Below are 19,325 nucleotides of genomic sequence, written 5' to 3'. Positions count from 1 at the left end.
AAGTCCGTGAATAACAGCGAAGTGCTCAAAGGTTCGCAGGAAACTGACGGGTTAACAAGTTCACGGGTTTTCTGGGAATGGCGACTCGTGCGGCTGCTTTCCAAATCAGCTGGGAGGAAAAACGACGACTCGCAGCGGAGACCAGTTGTTCTACGCTGGGATTAACCCACTTTCACGACGCCTTCGTGGTTCGACCGTGGTCCCGCGGTTACATTTCTCTTTTTCCCCTTCTCGGCTACTCGGTGCGTTTCAGTTTCGTCGGGTTATTTTCAACTCCGCACGCCGAAAACACCGGAGGTGAAAGCCGCCAAAACATGTAAATCTGTAAGACGCTTCCCCTCCCACGCGGCACCTGTTCTTTAAAGTCTGTGACTCAGCCGACTCGGCCTCGCTGACATCTCCTGTGTTGAGATGAGGCTGCAAAAGGTGCTTTACGGCACGCACGCACACACACACACGCACACACACACACACACACACACACACACACACACACGCACACACACACGTTCGACACCCTCTCTCTGAGTTAATCCCAAGCGGTTCGTCTTCCAGGGAACGATCCCCTCCGACGACTCTGCATGTGCGAGATACGCAGCTTGCTTTTGTTAAAACCAGCTATCCGGCACCCGCGACGGAAAAACACTTTTTTTTTTACTTTTTTTTTTTTTTTTAGCGAATGCCTGAAACTACAAAAACAAAAGAAAACCACAAAAGAGCCCGAAGTGCCAGTCTGGTGACTTTTATCATGAAAAAGCCCCCGGGCCGCAGCAGCGATACCCGGCATCGACAGCACAACGTGGCGTTTACATTTACGCAAAATGTTCTATGTGGATGGACGATGAGATGGTGGACCACCGGGGTGCGGACGGTCATATTGGGCCTTTTTCTGTGATATTATTGTATCCGGGTTTAAACCAAAACAACAAAACTGAGGAAATAAATCCGGTCACAAACAAAAAAACTTCAACCAAATATGATTTAAAAAGCGAAACGATTCCCTCAAATAGCGGGCCACTGTAATTCTTAGCGAGCGTTACTCAACAGAGGGGAAAAAGGGCATTCGTCCAAATTCGGTCCCCTTTTGACTTTCGGCCTTCGGACGTGAAACGATTTCCCCGATTTCAGTTTGTTTTCAAACGACGGCAGGTGAGCGCGCCCGTCGCCGTGGGGACGGGAGGCAAATTTGCGGCCCTTTTGAGCCATTTTTTTAACCGCTCGAGTCGGGAGAAGCTGAACGGCCGTAAGATGTTGTGATGCGCTGCCTTCCTCCGTTTACACCCGGGACCTGGTGCAGAGCGAGAGGTGAGGTTGGAAACAGACATCCGCGGTGACATCCAATGACATTGTCAACAATAACCAGAGGGCAAAGTGTGTGTTTGAGCGTGCAGCTGTGTGGCTCCGTGCGAGGCGAGCTGGGCGTGCTTGTGTGTGTGCGTGCGTGCGTGTGTGTGTGTGTGTGTGTGCGGAGAGAGGGGGGGGGAACATCATGTTTACACAATCTGACAAGTAAATCTATCGCGGAGAGGGAGAAAAATGCTCAGCCACTGGAGTAAAAAGTCTGCAGCCTCAGAATTTGAAAAGATAAGTCCCAGACATGACATATCTGGGTCTCCACCAGCGTGGAAAAATCGTCGCGGGCTCGTACGAGTGAAGTCACAACAACGGCGCTGTCGTACTCCTGCCCCGCGCCGGCGAGTCGCTCGTGTTCGGGATTTCAGGTTTAAATTAGTGGAGCGGCGTCGGACAGGTTCGCTAATACACATCAGGACGCCTCCGACACGTTCACCGTCGCTGCAGCTCCATCTCCTCACAGCTTTAAAGAACGTTGACGTCTTCCTTCAGCTTCGTCTCGTAACGCGTACATTTACAACATCTCTCTTACCACGTACAAAAATGCTAAAACCGGCCCCACTTCTCTCTCTCACACACACACACACACACACACACGTGTCGTAAACAGCACCCTTCACCATGCGCCTACAGGCATCTCTGCAACAGGATATATATATATGTGTGTGTGTGTGTGTGCACGTGTGCACTGGATGTCCTCATAATGACCTCAGAAGTGATGACACATTTGGGTTATTTGAGGTTCTGGATGCGGGATAAAAATCAAAGCCGGAAAACGTGATTTCGAAAACAATTTCAAACCCCGTTTTGGCCGCTGTCAACAACGTGCGCACGAGTGTACGGTTTAAATGTCTCATCGCCTGGACTGGACATTGGACAAATCGAATAACAATATTTTCTTTTTAAAAAATCTTGCTAACTGACCGAAGTCCTGCAGAAAAATCCATCGCGATAGCACAAATCCAGTTTCTTGACTCCTTTTATCCAGTTAACTGAACTGAATCCCACCGTTTCCCATCATTGAGGTCATTTTAAAGCCGAGCAGCCTCAACATCTCCCCTTTTCTACGAGTTCATATAGAAACAAACAGACGTATATGAACAACACTTTGTGTAATCTAAGAGATACAAAATGTTGTCAACAAACATAAACTTATCCTAACTCATTTTATTTTATTACTTAATTGAATACATATAAAAACATTATAAAGTCACAACATCTTGAAATACATGGTTTTCGGCATTGATTTGTTCCAAAAGACTTTCGGTGGACAAAAATATTACTGCGTTAAAAGAAGGTTAAATTGAATCCTGTCTCTGAATAATACTGAAATACGACTGTCAAATATCCACAAAAGTCAAATGTACCCGAATGTGATGGCCTGAATACGTTCTTTCCGCGGTCTGTTTGGCAGCAGGCTGAAGTAAGCAGTTGTGTGGGAGGTAAACGCACCCACTATATACTTATTGATTGTATTTTCTGTTTACGACGAGGCGAGATAACGTTTTCTATGCCGACGGAGAGTCCGGGGCGGCGGCGCCGGGTTGCCGGTCCGCAACGGAGGCCGGCATATTAAAATCACTTCGTCATTTATTCAGTTCGGCTCCTAACGGCTGACTCTCAGCTGAACGAATGAACTCTGAGCGAACCCCGACGAGGGACCGGGACACAATCTGTGCACGTCAAACAAGCATTCTTCATTTTTTTCAGGTTTGTTTTGAAGGTATCGCCTCGTCATCCTGCAGCCAAATATGGCAAATGATGCGTTCGTCGATTGTAAAGGATAAAACTGCAAATCCCATTAAAAGAGCAAAATGAATCAGCCAGACCCGTACATTCACGCCGTAAATGTTGGATCTGGGAACACCGTCCTCCGAGGAAGTAAAAGACGATCAAACACCAGTCTTAACCTTTCAAAGGGTTTGTTTTTAACGAATGAATGAACGACCCCCACAAAGTGATCGTAACCCATTCCAGCCAGCTGTGTTTTAACGCCAAACGGGTCGTATCGCGTAAAAGACTGAATTCCCGGCGTCCTTTTGCTCCTTCGTCTCCCGGAGCGCACTCGGGCGACACGTCGGCAAGTTCGCCCGTCGAGAGTCGCTTGAAAAGGAAGCGTCCGACTGCGACTTCGCTTCGCCGCGAGCCTCCGGATCGACTCCCGTTGACGTCCCCTGGCTTTTCGGAGGGTGCGGGAAGCCGGCGGGAAAACGCGAGAGGAGATCATAACTTCGCGTGTCCGACCCGGAGCGAGATCGGAGCAGCCGGGCCGACGAAAGACCTCGGCGGCTGAATTTCAACGTTACGCAACATGGCGGCTGTCGCGTTACCGCGGCAACAACCTTTCCGCGAGTTCTCAGCGAGGTGTTCCCGTTTGCCTCGCGTTGAACCTTGAACTTTAAAAATCCCCCCACCCCCGGGTCCCGTATATGAGCGCCAACTGTGTTTATGTTCTTTCCAAATGCCAGCAGGGCTGGAGTTTGGTGCTAATTGATCTTCTACGGTGGATCTCTAAAAAGCAATTAAATGCTGTTTGGTTCATCCTCCGCAACTAAAGACTAATTGTGTTTTCGTCGGAGGCGAGGGACGAGGACGGGATGCACCTGCGGCGCCTTTTTAATTAGTCCGATTTTTAAGGCAGACGCTAATCTGCGGAGAGATACTCGGAGTGCCTCGGTGTTTACCTCCTTGCTCCCGCCCCGGGTTCGTAGAATGAGAGGACAATAAGGTGGAAAGAATAACAGCGTATTGTGTACCTATATCGGTCTCGCTTTTATCTGAATAAAGTTTGCTGTTCGGTTTCATGGGCGCCCTTGAAAACTAAAGACAACTTTTTCTACAATGTCACAAAACATTCCAATTTCACACTTTCAAACGTAGCTTACTTTGTGGACGACATTGTCACCTCTTTTTTTTAATATATATATCTACCAGATTGTCTGTTTCTAATACTCATTTTTTTCAGGGGTTGAACTTTGTTGAAGGGCATCGAAATCAGATTTAAATTTTTCAACTTCAAAACATTCGCTGAATATATTTCCCCGGCCGCTGGCCCGGGTCGAAGAAACAATTGCGATCCCCGGCCGATACAATTTTCGCAACGCTTTAACACGACGCGCTCTATAAACTGTCGTAATCAAAGGACAACAAACAAGGAAGATCAAAGACGCGCGAGGTTAGAGAAGAAAAATTGCATCGTCCGTCAATTTCTACCTTCAAGCCCGCGTGTGGAACGTCCTTCGTTTATCTCGAATCGGCTGATTTGCGATTTTCGACCCCGTCTCTCCGAATGTCGTCGACCGATGCGACGGCGTTAAAAACTCAAAACGTCTCCGCCGGTGAAATGAAGCCTCGGCGATGAGTCTGCGTTTCAGCCGCAGACTTCGCAACGCAATGCGTTCGCACCGGGAAACCTCAGCCCGTGAGGCAAGATGACATCAATTGTATTTTAAACGGCGGGGGGGGAAGTCAGCTTCCAGGATGTTTAGAGAGCTCAGCCCTCCTTCTCCTCCCCTGCCTCCCTCTTTTACCCCGTTCCTCCCTCTTCCTCCGGTTCCCCTTTGAACTCGGCCGGCTTCGGTTCGCGGCTGGGGAGGAAGGAAAGACGAGGGGAAAGAGGAGGGGGACGGACGGCGGGTGCTTCCTGTGAAACCTCCAGCGGTGAAGGATCTGAGAGGAGATGAGCTCAGTTCACTCTCACACACACACACACACACACACACACACACACACACACACACACACACACACCTCTGCAAAGTCCCATTATATTCTTGAACATCTAAGGTCAAAGGGCAAAGCAACCGGTAAACAACCACGTGGAGATGATCCTCTTACAGACACACCGAGTTTCATTTAACCCTATAAAGGAATTTCGTTCCCAGTTAACAAAAATAATAATAATATTATTAACAATAATATCAGCCTCGTGAAAACGTGAACGTTCAACGTTTCCGTGGCGACGGACTTAATCGCAGAAAACGTTTGCGCTTATGACGTGAAGCGGACGTTGGTTTTGTCATTACGTTCATTTGATGGGGTTGACGGCGCGGAACAACTTTATACAGAATCGACGAGGTGTTAAATACTTCAGATAAGTGTGAAAGCCGTCCAGATAGAAACTCGTCTCAGCCCACGAATGGGCGGCGGGAACGGCCCGAGGACCGACGCGGAAGGATCCCGATAGACGCGTTACTCAACCGGAAAAATCTCAATCGACCGAGTTTTCGGCAGTCGTTTAGAAAAACGGGAAGAAAAACAACGACGCACAAATAATTCATGATTTTTTTTCCTTCTCCCGTTCGGCATGCGGCCTTATGGGTAACTCGGGGATGCCGCGGGGTCTACTGGGCCCTCGTTACGGGACATGCGAGACTCGTTAAAAAAAAAAAAAAAAAAAAAATCGAATAATTTGCCGTTACGATGGCCGTCGACGCTTGTTAAAAGTTATATTTTAAAGGCTCGTTATTACAATTTGGTATTTCTTCGGAGTATAACCGAGCGTTAACGACCTGGGACCGAAGCCGTCTCCGATGCCCCTAAATATGTATTCAAACAGTTTAATGGATATCGTAAATGCGCGGCGACCGGTCGACTATCGCCTTCAACTAGGTAGGTAGGTAGGTAGTTACTTTACTCGATCCGTTATTAATAACACTGAAAGCGCCGCTTTTTGGTGCGCTACGTGCGTGCACGTACAAGACGTAGAAACAGATTCGTCGGAGGATTTTCTTTTCCCCCTCCCGCCTGCACACTGTAAACATTACTGGCAGTAGCTACGACACAAACTGTTCCTGGCAAATCTACTGCAAAACACTTTTTACAGTCATAATTTCAGATCGTTATTAATGCAATTGGGAGAGTAACGTTGCAGCCACGGAGTCGTCGGCAATATCCTCGTGATCGTCGGACAAAAAGTCATTTAAATTAAAGCGGAGGTTTTGCTTTTGTTGGAGCGGTATTGTGTAAAAGTTTTTGCTTCGAAATAAAATCCTTGACATCTTTTACTCTCAGTCGCACAAACTTAAAAAAAAAAAATAAATAAATAAAAACCCTCCACCAAACAACGCTTTCAAGTGTCCTCCTCTCACTCGTCGACTCTTAATAGATCTAAAAAAAATTAAAAATGATACAAAACCGCGGCGACCTTGCAGGTGAACAATGATCGCTCGCCGATCTGCAGACGCCCGAGTTGGAAGCGAAAACACGATCTCTTGGAAACAAAGTTGAAATGATTGCAAACAGCGACGGCAACGTAAACCTCCGCGGTTGTTGCGTTATCGAAGGGGCGTCTCGTCTTTCCGCGTTATTAAGGCTGACGTGCAGACGGGAAACCGGTCAACTGTAAGCACGCGGTGGATGAAGTCTGAAGAAACGTCCGCGACTGTCATCGGTAGTACAACCGCCCTCCCGCAGACAATACAGAAAAAGGCATTTTTCATTTTAATGGGAATATTAAGGGATCTCTTATGCGACCTCTTTGAATGTCTGACATTAAAGCGACGCGAGGCAATTTCACATGCTGGCAGCTGCAAATGGAACCGAGAGATAAGTGCTGCAAATGTAATGAGTTTAGTCGCCAGGAATACAACAACGTGACTCAGGGAGGGAGGGGAGGGGAGGTGAGGTGAGAATTGCACTCGGTCCGCTTCGCCCGTATCGAAAGGATACCCCCCCCCCCCCCCGGACAGAAAACGCCGTTTGGGCACGAGGAGATTCATTACCCCCCCCAGATCGTGTAATATTAAGTCGGGAATCTCCCATCAAGCGCCGCAGATTTCCTCTGTGGCCCGAGGCAGCGGCGACGGTGAATTATTTTTCAGCTGGTCCTGGAACTTTGTTCCCGCGATTCTTGGAAAGAGGGAATGTTTCGCAGTAGATTTCATTCAGTTCATTTAGTCAGTTCTTCTGGGCGGAGACGTCAGCGTCCGAATCCATCGCTTCACATTTGAACGTTCTCGGCCCGAACGGCTTTTTTTTCCCCGACCGACCTCCGCCTGATCTTTCGGGTGGGTTTGAAAACACCCGATCGGATAATGTCTGGGCCTTTTTTTTTTCCTTCTTCTTTTTTCCAGATGGTTGCGGAAATCCCGGGAGTTTGCCCTGAAATATGCAGAATGACAGAGGAACGGTCTTCCCCTTGTTTAATTGTTTCATTTTTTTTTCTTGGTTTTTTTTTGGGGGGGGGCCCCACCTCGCTGGGACTTTGAGTCATCCTTAACCTCGCCGAGTTTTAATTGCTTTTGGCTGCGGAGCACCACGGGGAGAAACGCTGGCAGCCGTACGGGATTCCTGCGTTAGGAGGCGCTGCGGCCCGCTTCGGCCGCGCCAGAAGGCTTCGTTTCATCCGTCCCGCAGAGAACGAGTACATTTCTAAACGAAGCGCGCCGCGGGTACGCCGCTCCCGGCGTGCGGCGGCGCCGCTCGCCTCTCTTCGTCCGTCTCTTCTCTCGCCGTCTGCAACGACGAATTAACATTTCCGTCTCCGTCGTGATTACGCAGCGGAAAAGCTATTCGAACGGCTTTATAAATGTCGTCTCGCAAATTTGCTTAGAGCCCAGTTGGACTGAATTTCAGCCTTTATCATTGAAACGCACACAAAAAAACAAAAACAAGCTACCGCTTCGCTTCTTTGTGTCCCAATGTTCAAAGACGAGCCTTGATTTATTTTTCCTTGGGTTTTGAGATGCGCTCTGTCGGCGACGTTTCGAGGAAGCTTTTCTAATAATAGCGCGGCTTCTTCCGTCTGCGATCCGTCCTCGATCTGCGGCTTCGCTCCGAGATGACCGATAGGTGAAGAGTCGGTGGGCTGCGCGCCGCTGATAAGACGAGTCCGCGCGACCCTACGGACTCACCTCTAATCTCCACGCTCAGCTGGATTCCAGAGGTTTCCGTGTGTGTGTGTGTGTGTGTATTTGTTGAAAAGATGCTATCGCGCCGGCTGAAAGTGGAAGAGCAAAGATGGGGGGCCGCTGAGTTTACACTGTGAACCCCTGAGACTGTAATATGTTGAAAACACGGCAGTGATTTAGTCTCTCTTAATCCCACGGATGGAAAAGATCCGTTCGGCGGTCTCTCAAATAAAAGTGTTAAGTGACGAATTCTTCATTTAAACTATTTTTTTTTTTAAATTGTATTGTTCCATCTCTCACACAACACATCTAATTTTTCATTTACGATCTCAGATGAAGCCCTTCAGGATTTTGTAACGTCAATCCTTGACAAGACGAAGACGGAGCCCTGCAATTTTCAATTATTACTAGCGTTATTTAATTCATAATTCAAGGGGGCTTCCTGTCTCGTCCAAAATCCGACGTACTTCGGATTTCGCCGGGGAATGGGGTGGGGTGGGTGGTTTCTTACATCTCATTGTAACTGTCCCCCTCCGCCCCCCACTTCACAAACCAAACTATGCGAGAGGCTCTCGTGCATCTGAATACATTACGGTCCGTTAACAAACAGACACAGCAGGGATGTGACAGTGATTTAATAGCCTGAGACAGGAGAAACGCAGCAAGTGGAAGTTTGATTAAGAAGGTGATTATTAGGTGCGAGCCGTCTTGACAACGTGCATCTCCAGGTCTTTCATCTGAGGGTTAATTGCACGGCACGAGAAATGTTTTATGTCCCGATGCGGCGCGTTTATTTCTGCGCAACAGGGCGCGCCTGCTCGCGCAACAAGCTTCTTAGCGCGGGCCGCAAAATCTCATCCTCCGGCCGTAAAAAACTGGTCAGAGTCCTCGTTTTCGCGGGCGAAGTGCGATCTCTCGACGCAGCGGCAAAAAAAACAACAACAACATCCGACGAGGCAAATTGAGTTACAGCTCAGCAAAACAAACGCACCGCGGGGTTCCAGCAGAGCGCCGGGAGTGGCTGTCAACTGATAAGCGTCTGTGGCTCATTGCGGCATCACTGGCGCGGTAGGGGGTGTTGGGTGGGGAGGTGAGAGTGTGAGAGAGAGAGTGTGTGTGTGTGTGTTGGGGTGTCGATGGGTGGTGGGCATGTCAGGGACTCATCCGAAGCTGATTCATGCTAATCAGGGCAGGTGGGAGTCCTCCGTGCTTTTTTTTTGTTCTTTGGTGAAGTAAACACACACAGCAGGAGGAGGGAGGGGGGAACAAGAGGGAGGGAGGGGGGGAATTTAGTGTGTCTCTCTTTCACACACACACACACACACACACACACACACACACACACACACACACACACACACACACACACACACACACACACACACACAAAGTGATTTTTGTGATGCACTAGCTTCTCTCATCTTTAGGGGGTCCATGACTCATGGAGATGCTGTAAATGAACTAACAAATAAACAAACACACCCTCGCTGGCGGTCATTGGGTACGGCTGGAATTTGGATTAGCCGTGACCCCGGTGAGAGCGAAAGAGTGAGTGTGTGTGCGCGTGTGTGTGGCCAACTGCCAAGTCCAGGGACCGCGAGACAGGAAGTAGTGACGGCTGAGGTTGACGAGGTCAAAGCCCGGAGGACAGGCTGCTGTTAAAAGACGGACAGAAGAGGGGAGAGAGGAGAGGCGACTCGTAAAATACCAAATGTGTCGACGGCTGCGGGACGAGCGAGATGGAGGCGACGCCGTCGTGTTTACGTTCTCTCGTGCGACCGCTCGACCGATCGCACGCGACCGACACCGAGGAGAGGAAGGGAAAGCCCGACGAGCGGGTCCTTCGACTGGTGTCGCGTATATAAATCGACGTGAAGGAATCGTCCTAACGTAGACGTGAACCGGCGTCCAAAACGTCACGCGAATTATTCCCGACGGTCGGCGAGACTTCTCCCTCAAAAACAACCTCACGGTGGCGCCGCGGGAAAAGTCAGTCGGGCTCAAATTGCACCAAAATGTTGCGACGGTTCACGTAATCGCTGTCGAGGCCGAAATAAACGTCATTTCTTTTTATGTTCCGTTAAGTCAGAGTCTGTCGGCCTTGAAGTCAGGACGCCCAGCGGCGGATTTCTAATATTCGTGAATCGGTGTCGGACGGAAATGCGCGCGAAATAACAGCGTCGTCGTGTATTTTCAGAACCTAAAACTCTGGTTTACTTCCGCGGCGGCTCGGAAGAACGCGGCGATTACGACCGAGTGGGTTCGATTAGAGCTCGGGCGTGCGACGGGGACTCTCGTGACGACGTGCTCGGACACGTGTCGAGCCGCTCGACATTTGGCCTCCGACCGAGAAGGCCGAGGCGGGGAGCAGATGGCCGAGACGGGAGCGAAGCGGGAGGTCAGCGGTCTGGACGGAGCCCACCGTGAGGATCGGGCATATGGCAGACCAGACTGGAGAGGGGAGGGGAGGGCAGGGGAGAGGAGAGGAGGGGGAGGGGAGAGGGGAGAGGATGTTGGAGAAAGATGAGGGAATCCAGTTGACAGTTCAAATATTAAAAGCAGTTTTAATGTCAAGTTTTTAAGCTTTGTAATCCAAGCGCGCTTCTTGCCAAAATCCACAGAAGAATCTGGCCCGGGTTATCTCGCTGACAAGCTCTGAAACCAATAAAACATGAGTCAGGAACTTCTTCTTTTTTTTTTCTCTCTCCGCAGAAATATTCCACAGAGGAGCACAAAAAGGTTTTTCTTTTGTTCCCGCAGTCCTCCTCCAAAACACAATCCCCCGTGGAGGGCGGCAGCGAGCCAACGAGCTCTCAGTTTCAATAAAATGGGAGCTGTCGGGGTGGATTGCCCGCTTCATTAGTGAAATGTCTACGACGCGGTGTTCAAATCGCACGCAGAGTAACGTTTCACCGACGTGACGGCTCTCGCTTGCGTTTTAAGCTCTCCAGAATAACGACAAACGGCACATGCGGTAACGTGATAACCGAACTCGGTAAAGAACCGCGATGCGGACATCTGGACGCAGTTACGCGCGTCATCGATTTCCCCCGAAAACTGATTTCCCCGATGAGCTTCTTAGCGACGAGGTCATGCACGTGGACAGAAAGTTTCCCCCCGAGAGACTTCGGCGCTATTTGTTTTGTCTGGGCTCCTCTGACGTCAAGCAGGCCTCAGTTGGAAGAAGGTGACGTCACGTACCTCCGCGGGCGAAGCGGGATTTAGCTAAATTTGAGAAACGGCACCCGCAGAGTCCTTAAAAATGGAAAGTTAAGAGACCGCGAGCGCTAAAAATGCAACACCGATGGTTGGTGGACAACTTTGCGCAAAAATAATGTGGAAAATCATTCAGAAATGTGTCGCTTAGGTCGCGATTTACTCGCTCCGTCTGTTTTTATTTTTTTTATCGACGCGCCTGGCAAAAAAAAAAAAAAAAGGTGGATTTCTTTTTTTTGGCGATCGTTTTCCAAATATCAGGGGTTTCCGTAGCAATAAAAGCAGGCGGGTAGGAAATTGACGCTGGCGGCACATTTCCTGCGCACGTTCTTAAAATTGCTGGCGCATGCAGAGTATCCTGCACGCGAGAGAGCTGGAAACGCAACTTTTGCGCGCTACGAATTGGGCCGCGATAACCGAAGCTTCTCCTCGGCGCTACGGTTCCCCCGACCGGCTGAAACGACGCGAGGCGCTTCGGTCGCAAACGACCGCTTTCGTTCCGGCGCGATTATATTTCGGAGGTTTGCGCTTAGCGTGAGTAAAATATTTAAAAAAAAATTCAGCCCAAACATTATCTGAACGAACGCGCTGTTGCGTTCCCGGCTTCCGCACCATTACTTCGCCGAGGCCGTGTCGGCATTTTAGATTAAGCCCCCGCGTCGCGCCGGTTCATTCGTAATGAACTAAAGGCTCGTCGTTAAGGCCGCGGGGAACGTGTTCCTCTCTTCATCCTCTTTTCTCAAGACCTTCGGGCCGAGTCCACTGCCGCATTTTTCTGTAAAGGAGAAAGATGCCCATTGTTTGGCTTTCAGCCCGTCTCTATATTACAGCTGTGCATGACTGATTGTCTGAGGCGGGAGGATTCGGGGGGGTAGAGGGAAGGGAGGAGAGGGGGGAGAGGGGAGACAATGCACCACCAGTTTAGACCTATTGATCTACACGCTCCCAGTCTGTGTCCGTCCCAGCTGGTCCTGCAGGGAAATAGTGGAAACTGGGAAGGAGTGGGTGGGAAGTGTGTGTGTGTGTGTGTGTGTGTGGGGGGGGATGAGATCACCACACACACACACACACACGCACACACACACACACACACACACACACACACACACACACACACACAAACTTGGGGGAGCCGGGCGGATTTACATTCAACTACAAGAGTGTGTGAGAACATTTTGACAAAGCGTCTCCTTTCCGCCTCGACTTCACCCGGTTACAATATCAGACCTTCGATTGCGCGGACCAAAAGCAATACGTGGCTGATAGATTATCATTCCCACCCGATCCCGTTGTCGCTTTTTGCCGTAAAGGTTCATCCGATTATATTATTAAAGATTATATTTCTTAATCGAGATGGGGGGAAAAAAAAAGAAGCTTCTTTGGTGCGAGAAAGATGGTGATGAATAGGTTCCTTCTCTCTCTAAGCCTGTTACCGCTGAGAGATTAGGACATTTATTCTGTTTTGCACCGGAGAGTGGGAAAAGGATCTTCGGCTTAATATTAAAACAATTTATCATAGCTGTATATAGAAGCCCAGAGTGATGCTTTTAAACGGTCTCGGGATGGTTCGATCTAAAAATCAAATAAGCGATCCCGATGACGGAGACTTGCTTTTTCTTCTTTTTTTTGGTGGTGGTGGTGGTGGTGGTGGGGGGGGGGGGGTTGAAAGTAAGAAAAATGTCCCAACGAAGAAAAGTCTAAGGTCTTCCGGCTACATTTCAAAGCACCCGGTTTGTCAGCTGTCGGATTAACGGAGCGGGAGGCGGGTGTAAACAAAAGGATACGACAACAAGTTTCGCTAATCTCCTTTCGTTCAAACGATCCCTGCCTTTTCGGGACCGAGCTGCCAAAGGCTACGATGCCGCTCAACCTTTCCGCGTGCGCCGGGTAGGAGTGCCTTCTTGTCAGCGCCGTGTGCGTGTGGGAGTCACAGCTGCGTCGCTCTATTTGTCACTGGGAGTTTGATTCCTACATTTGTCCGGCAGGGTACGTGAACTTTGCCGAGATAAAACCCAAAAACATAAACCTCATTGCGCCTCTAGACGAGAGGAAAAAAGTCAGAGGGTTGTCAAAGTGTCAAGGACTCGTCATCTGGGAACCGTGAACGCTGATCATATAAAAAAAAAAAGCTGCGACAATACATTTCACGGATGATGAAACATTAAGAGGAAACAGCACGTCGTGCTGTTTTATCGTTTGGCCACCAGGAGTCTCTGTGCCTGGCTCCGCCCACCTATTAGTCACAGCTTCAGTCTTCACTGTGATTAGTCTCGAAACCCTGTTGGCATCACACTACTGAACCCCACCACCCCCCACGCTCCCGACAAGCAGAGTTGCGACAGTCCGTACAACAGATGTGGAATTTTTTAAACCAAAGCGGCAGACCCACCGACACTGACCTCGACCCCGACCCCCCCCCCCCCGAAGAGCTTTGCTGCTAGCGTGGCTGAGAAAACATACTATAAACAGCTGCAAATTCTAAGAGTACAACCTTGGGAGAGATGTGGAAATGACTTGCAAGCACATGTGCAATCAGCGGATTAGCTCACTTCGCTTCCCGTATTTATATAACACGTCCGTGTTAAAATGAGGCGTTGTGGGACACGTGCGGCATGGCGCGGGACAGGACAGGACAGGACAGGGTGGACTGCAGACTTGCTAAACACAGATTTTCTGCCAGCTCAGTCCACCCAAAGGAAGCGTGTGGGCCCGAAGCTGTGCTCAGACGCTCCGCTTTACTAGGATTCCTGACTCGTTACGGTATCTGGGTCGGGTTACGTACCTTCGGAATCAGGTCCCGGCCGTTTGAATCCAGGTTAACCGTTGTTAAAGGTCAGCGTCAGTCTGCTGTTGCTATTACAAAGAGAGAGCTGGTGATGAATTATTTCAAGCTGGAGACAGATATGAAAGAAAACACACCTCTATATATATATATATATATATATATATATATATATTTTTTACATGAAATATTGATGTTGTAGGAGTTGCTTGGTGATGAAGTGTTGAAATTCAGTTTGTGTTTTTTTTTCTTTTTTTCCTCCAGCCTGCCGCCGTCTACCCACGACGCATTCCTGTCTTTTGTTTGGGCGGTACATTACTTCTCCTGTGCTTCTTACAATGTTGAATACTGACCGTTTTAAAAAGATGCATTAACGCCAGTTCCCTTTTTTTTTTTATTATCGTGCGGTATTTTCTTTCATTCAAACTCAAAGCCAGAGAAGAGCCTTGATAATGGCATTTGATCCTCTTTCAAAATCTTCAGCGACCTCGGTCAGGTTTGAAAATGGTTCACGACAGTTACAGCTTCCGTTTATATAAACGACGTTAAGTCTTAAGATTTATCACTTCCCGTGTTAGTAGCTAAACGTGTTGCACAGTTTGCAGACGCGTGCACACGTTTTATGCATTAAAAGGCCACCGGAGAATCGAAAAGCGTCCCGACCAAAAGTTAAAACCCAAACTCTAGACGTGTTGCGCTGTGGTTTATCGAGGCATTACGCGGGGCGGAGAAAGCGTGAGGTGATTTACGCCGAGCGCAGAAGACTACTCCCTCCTAAAGTCTTTTAAATACAGAGGCCATCGCTGTTTGAAACGGAGACACTGACACCCAAATCCCCTTTAGGCTGTGCGAAATCAAAAAAATACAGCAAAGGAGGGAGACGGCTTGCTTGGCTGTGTTTAAAACTTAACTACCAGCACCCGTGAAGCTCCCTAAACAACACGTTTTATCTGATCCGTTTAATCCGTACCCCAAAAAGTATAAACGTTACTTACCGCGAAGAGCTGCCGCCATCTTACGCGTCGAATAAATACACTTGAAGTTAGTTCAATAAAAGAAATAAAAATTGATGTACTGGGGCTGCAGTCCCTCAGTCCACTCTGAAATATAAGCAATGGCTCTTAAAACTTTTCTAACCAGACGTAAATCTAATATAAATGCATGTGACTTGGGGGAAGAAAAAAAAAAAAAAAGTCTTTCATCCCACTTTTATTTTTTTCACCACGTGCCTGTTTTCCCGCCCTCGACAACCTCATACATCTCCGTCTTCACCGACATCTTGTTTGAAAAGTGCTATACCAATAAAGTTTATTATTATTATTACAAACCGTCGCAGTCAAACGACTCATTATGAAGCGATAAACTCCATAATCAGGACGAAAAACACCTACAACTAATGCTCCATATTATATACATCCGTATTTATTTCATGTCGGTAATTATTGTTAATTAAATGGCGCCTACTGCTACACGTTAGCTTTAGCTCGTTAAAGCTCGTTAACGTGAGAGGGCTAATAACGTTATCTAGGGAGACAGCTACCAAACATTAGCATCCATTTATACACACTCGACGCAAACAAATTCCGGAACTCTGAAAGAAAAAGTGTGTAAAACAAGCTGGATATATATAAAAACTAAATTAGCTACTTACGTTAACTAGCGGTTTGGGCAAAGCACGCGGACTTCCATGGCGACGACAGGAGTGAGTGACGTAATCTGAAAAGACGTCCAAGCGAACTTGCGGGTTGAGAAATGGTACGGTCCGCTGTAGGGGTGTCGGAAATCGCATTACGGGATTCTTCCTGGCGTGATTATGAGAAATATATGTAATGTTTACAATTACGTGTGAGAAGGGTGTATAAAAGTTTCCGCCCCCACAAACAGACAGCTGTTTCTGCCTCTTTTTCAAGAGAGCCGTGTCTTAATTAAAGAGTCAGACCCCCCCCTCCCTCCACCACGTTAAAGATGGGTCCGTCTTGTTCTTCTTCGTAGAGATTACCAGCAGGCAAGAAGAACCCGTTTGGGGTTCTCTATCCATCTTGTTGCCTCATTTTGGCATTTTACATCTTTCTTTTCTCGATAAACAAAAACAAAACAAAAACACACTTCAATTCCATTTGCATTTATTCTAAAGGGAAAATATATAATTCAATAAATATTGTGGCAACGACATTGGCAAAGACATTTTGGAGGTGACATCAACATTCAAGGAAACGTGATAGTGTACACGGGGAGGAGACAACAGATTAGAAAATGAAGATGGGAGTCGGGCGGGGAGCACCGAGCTGCCAAATGCGACAGCGCTGGCATTTGAACAAGCGAACTGATAAGCGGAAAGTTACATTAAAAGTGCATCGATGCCTTTGATATTTAAACAGCTTCGTAATTGCACTGTCGGAGGGGGAAAAAACAAAAAACAAATACAAAAACAAAGACAGTTTTCTCATTTTCCAAATTGAAACCTAATTCTTCTTTACATTACGACACGCTGTATTTCAAATGAAACTGAAAACACTGAAATGGCCTCGTTAACTTTCAGCCAGAAGCAATACAATCCGATTTTAAAGTAGAAAATGTGTGGCGGTGTGTTCAGGAAAACGGGCCGCGTCTTTAAAAAAAAAATACAAAATAAAAAACACTTTCCAGACATGTTTGCTGACGTCTACAGAAACGGCGGAGGCTGTTAAAAAGGTTCATTTTCTGTTGGATGCGTTGTTCTCACGACAAACCTTTGAACGCTAGACATACCGCGCACGTCACTTTCCGTGTCGTAACCCCAAGTTCACGAGGTCTGTTTGAAGGCGGCGTATGTCTGCAAACTATTCCTCTTTTGTGGGGTCATTTATACCCACAGAGGAGGTTAAATAAAACATCAACATGTAGCTTCCTCTATTTTTTTTTCTCTGTTTCCTCAAAGTCAGCAGTGCCAAGATCATTTAAAGTTGGTTCATTAAAAAATGCCTTAGAGTTCAAACCCACTAATTGTTGCTTTTCTATTTGAATGTTTGAATGGAATAATTTCACATTATTCATTTCATCACTAATAGCTGGTGCGAATGAGCGGGAGGGGGGCCTTTAAAAAAAAAAAGATTTTACCCAACAGCAGTCGGGGCTACTTCGGGGGAAACACAAAGCCGGGAGGGAGCTCTGCTGTTTACACAGACAAATAAACAGGATTTAATTGTTGCTTTTTTCCAATTCCACTGCCTCTATAAAGTGCGGTGGGAAATTTATTCACGCCTCCAACTGGCTATGAGCCTTTTAGGATATCCTCATTTTGCACAATTAGGCAATTTTGTTTTTTTTCCCCATAAAGGGTCCTGTATAGGGTCGATTGAGTTTTTTGTTTTTTTTAAATATCCTCTTTCAGCTTGGACAAATGAAGGGACACGTTACATTTGTTTATCGTGTGGACTGAAGTGAACTATTTGCCAAATCCCAGACGGCTGAAAACCATTGTTGTTAATGGAGTTATTTCAGTACTGTTGAGGTGACACGACCGGATCGGTGGCACCGTTCGAGCTCCCGCCATCACCCGAGGGAAAACAGAACAATGACGCAGCTACACACCAATGACTTCACATTATACCGACGACATATCAGAGACGAGGGGGACACACATACACACAGCGTCAAGTTTCCATTGCGCGGGATTGAGGACGTTCTCTTCTGAGCTCCTCTGCACACAGACTACCAGTTTACAGGAGCGAAGAGGGTGAGAGGGTGAATCAGTTCCAAACCACGGTGACGGGTTGTTGTATAAGCCCTCCGAGCAACAAAAAAAAAAAAGAAAAGTCTTTGATCCTGCACAAACAACAGAAGCTCCTTTTCTTTTACTTTTTTTTTTTTTTTTTTTTTTACCCCCCACACTCGCCTCTCCCACAAAAAAAAAAAAAAAAAAACTGGCTTCGGCTCTCGTTCCAAAGATCGCATGTTCCTTCTTTGAGAAATGAGCGTCTCCTAATGACATCACTCCTCCTGCTCATTTCCTGTTGGTGTGGAAAGCCTTGACAGCATCCGCGTTGTCCTCCCAGGAGGAAGCGGGTCACTTCCCCCCCCACGAGCAGGTAGCTCCGCTGATAGATAGCTTCCTCTTCTGGTGGGGGGTGTGTGTGTGTGTGTGTGTTACGGGGGTGGGGGAGGGAGGGAAGGGGGGAAGGGCGTCAATCGAGACGCTACTAGTTTTCATTGGTGCGGAGTATTCCGGTAACATGAACGTGAATTGAAGCTTATAAAACCCCTTTTCCGGACGGACACGTAAGGGGTCTTTAGCGTGCAGGATTGCCCCGATAGCTTCCCGCTTGCTCCGTCCTCGTCCTCCTCAGTCTGAGCCCCCACACTCCCCTCTGTCCGATCGAGTCACATGACCGTGCAACTTTTGGCTTTGTCTTTCCGGAGGTCCGACGCCACGGCGGCCAGGTCGGGCCGACCGGGCATGTGCGAGATCCTCTTGTTGGAGCGGGCGGCCTTGCTGCGCTTCACGTTTTTGTGGTTTTTGTTGATGCAGGCCAGCGTGGCCACGTGGAAAATGTCTCTGACGCTGTTCTCCGACTGCTGGGCCGAGCACTCGATGTAGGGCGCCGAGATCTGCTTGGCCATGCTGGAGCCCTGGAGGGAGGAAAGGAGGAGGAGGAGGAGGAGGAGGAGGAGGGTAAAAACAATACAAATTAGGTCAAATACGGTCACCGCCGGAAAAGAAAAAGCTCGCAGGTCAGCTTCCCGTGAGGTTCCACGCATTTAACGTCACCGACGGGATTTTCACTCCGAGGGATCAATTAAACGCGTCTTAGAGCGGAGTACAATGAAGCGGTTATTCGCGGCAGATTACGGCCGCAAAAACTGCACGTTGCGTTTCGGACGTCGGCGCTTTTAACCTGCGTACCTGGTCGTAGGAGACCGGCGTCTGTCGGTGGTTGGAAAGCTCCACGAGGGTGGTCAGGTCGGTGCGCAGGTCGGACTTGCAGCCGACCAGCAGCATCTTGGTGTTGGGACAAAACTCCTGGATCTCCCCTTTCCACTGCGGAGACAGAGAACAACGATCAGTCACGGACCGTCTTCATTTATTCAGCAATTATCCGCCGCCGCCACCCTTCTCCCAAATGCCCCAATATCAATATGACCCG

General features: G+C 48.2%; 3 protein-coding genes across 15 annotated transcripts in view; 1 reads left to right on the top strand and 2 right to left on the bottom strand.

The window, feature by feature from the left end:
- The window catches only part of LOC138629219 (R3H domain-containing protein 1-like), a 131,890-nt gene that overhangs the window by 39,493 nt on the left and 73,072 nt on the right, over positions 1 to 19,325 (bottom strand). The gene's annotated exons all lie outside the window — the stretch shown is intronic.
- nbeal1 (neurobeachin-like 1) overlaps positions 1 to 19,325 on the top strand; it is a 109,120-nt gene that overhangs the window by 81,888 nt on the left and 7,907 nt on the right. The window lies entirely within an intron of this gene.
- The window catches only part of rnd3a (Rho family GTPase 3a), a 28,202-nt gene continuing 25,185 nt past the window's right edge, over positions 16,309 to 19,325 (bottom strand). For all 3 annotated transcript variants that reach the window (XM_069712825.1, XM_069712826.1, XM_069712824.1), the window contains 2 exons: positions 19,085 to 19,219; positions 16,309 to 18,810 (listed from right to left, as the gene is read on the bottom strand). In XM_069712825.1, coding sequence (XP_069568926.1) covers positions 18,562 to 18,810; positions 19,085 to 19,219 — 384 coding nt within the window. In that variant the 3' untranslated portion in view covers positions 16,309 to 18,561. The remainder of the gene's footprint in view (positions 18,811 to 19,084; positions 19,220 to 19,325) is intronic.

Source organism: Brachyistius frenatus, unplaced genomic scaffold, assembly GCF_029030835.1.
Source record: "Brachyistius frenatus isolate BFR_SWC_R1_liver_20210118 unplaced genomic scaffold, ASM2903083v1 Contig_112, whole genome shotgun sequence".
NCBI lineage: Eukaryota > Metazoa > Chordata > Actinopteri > Embiotocidae > Brachyistius > Brachyistius frenatus.
Note: the sequence above shows the minus strand (reverse complement) of the source record. Positions and strands in the feature narration are given on the sequence as shown.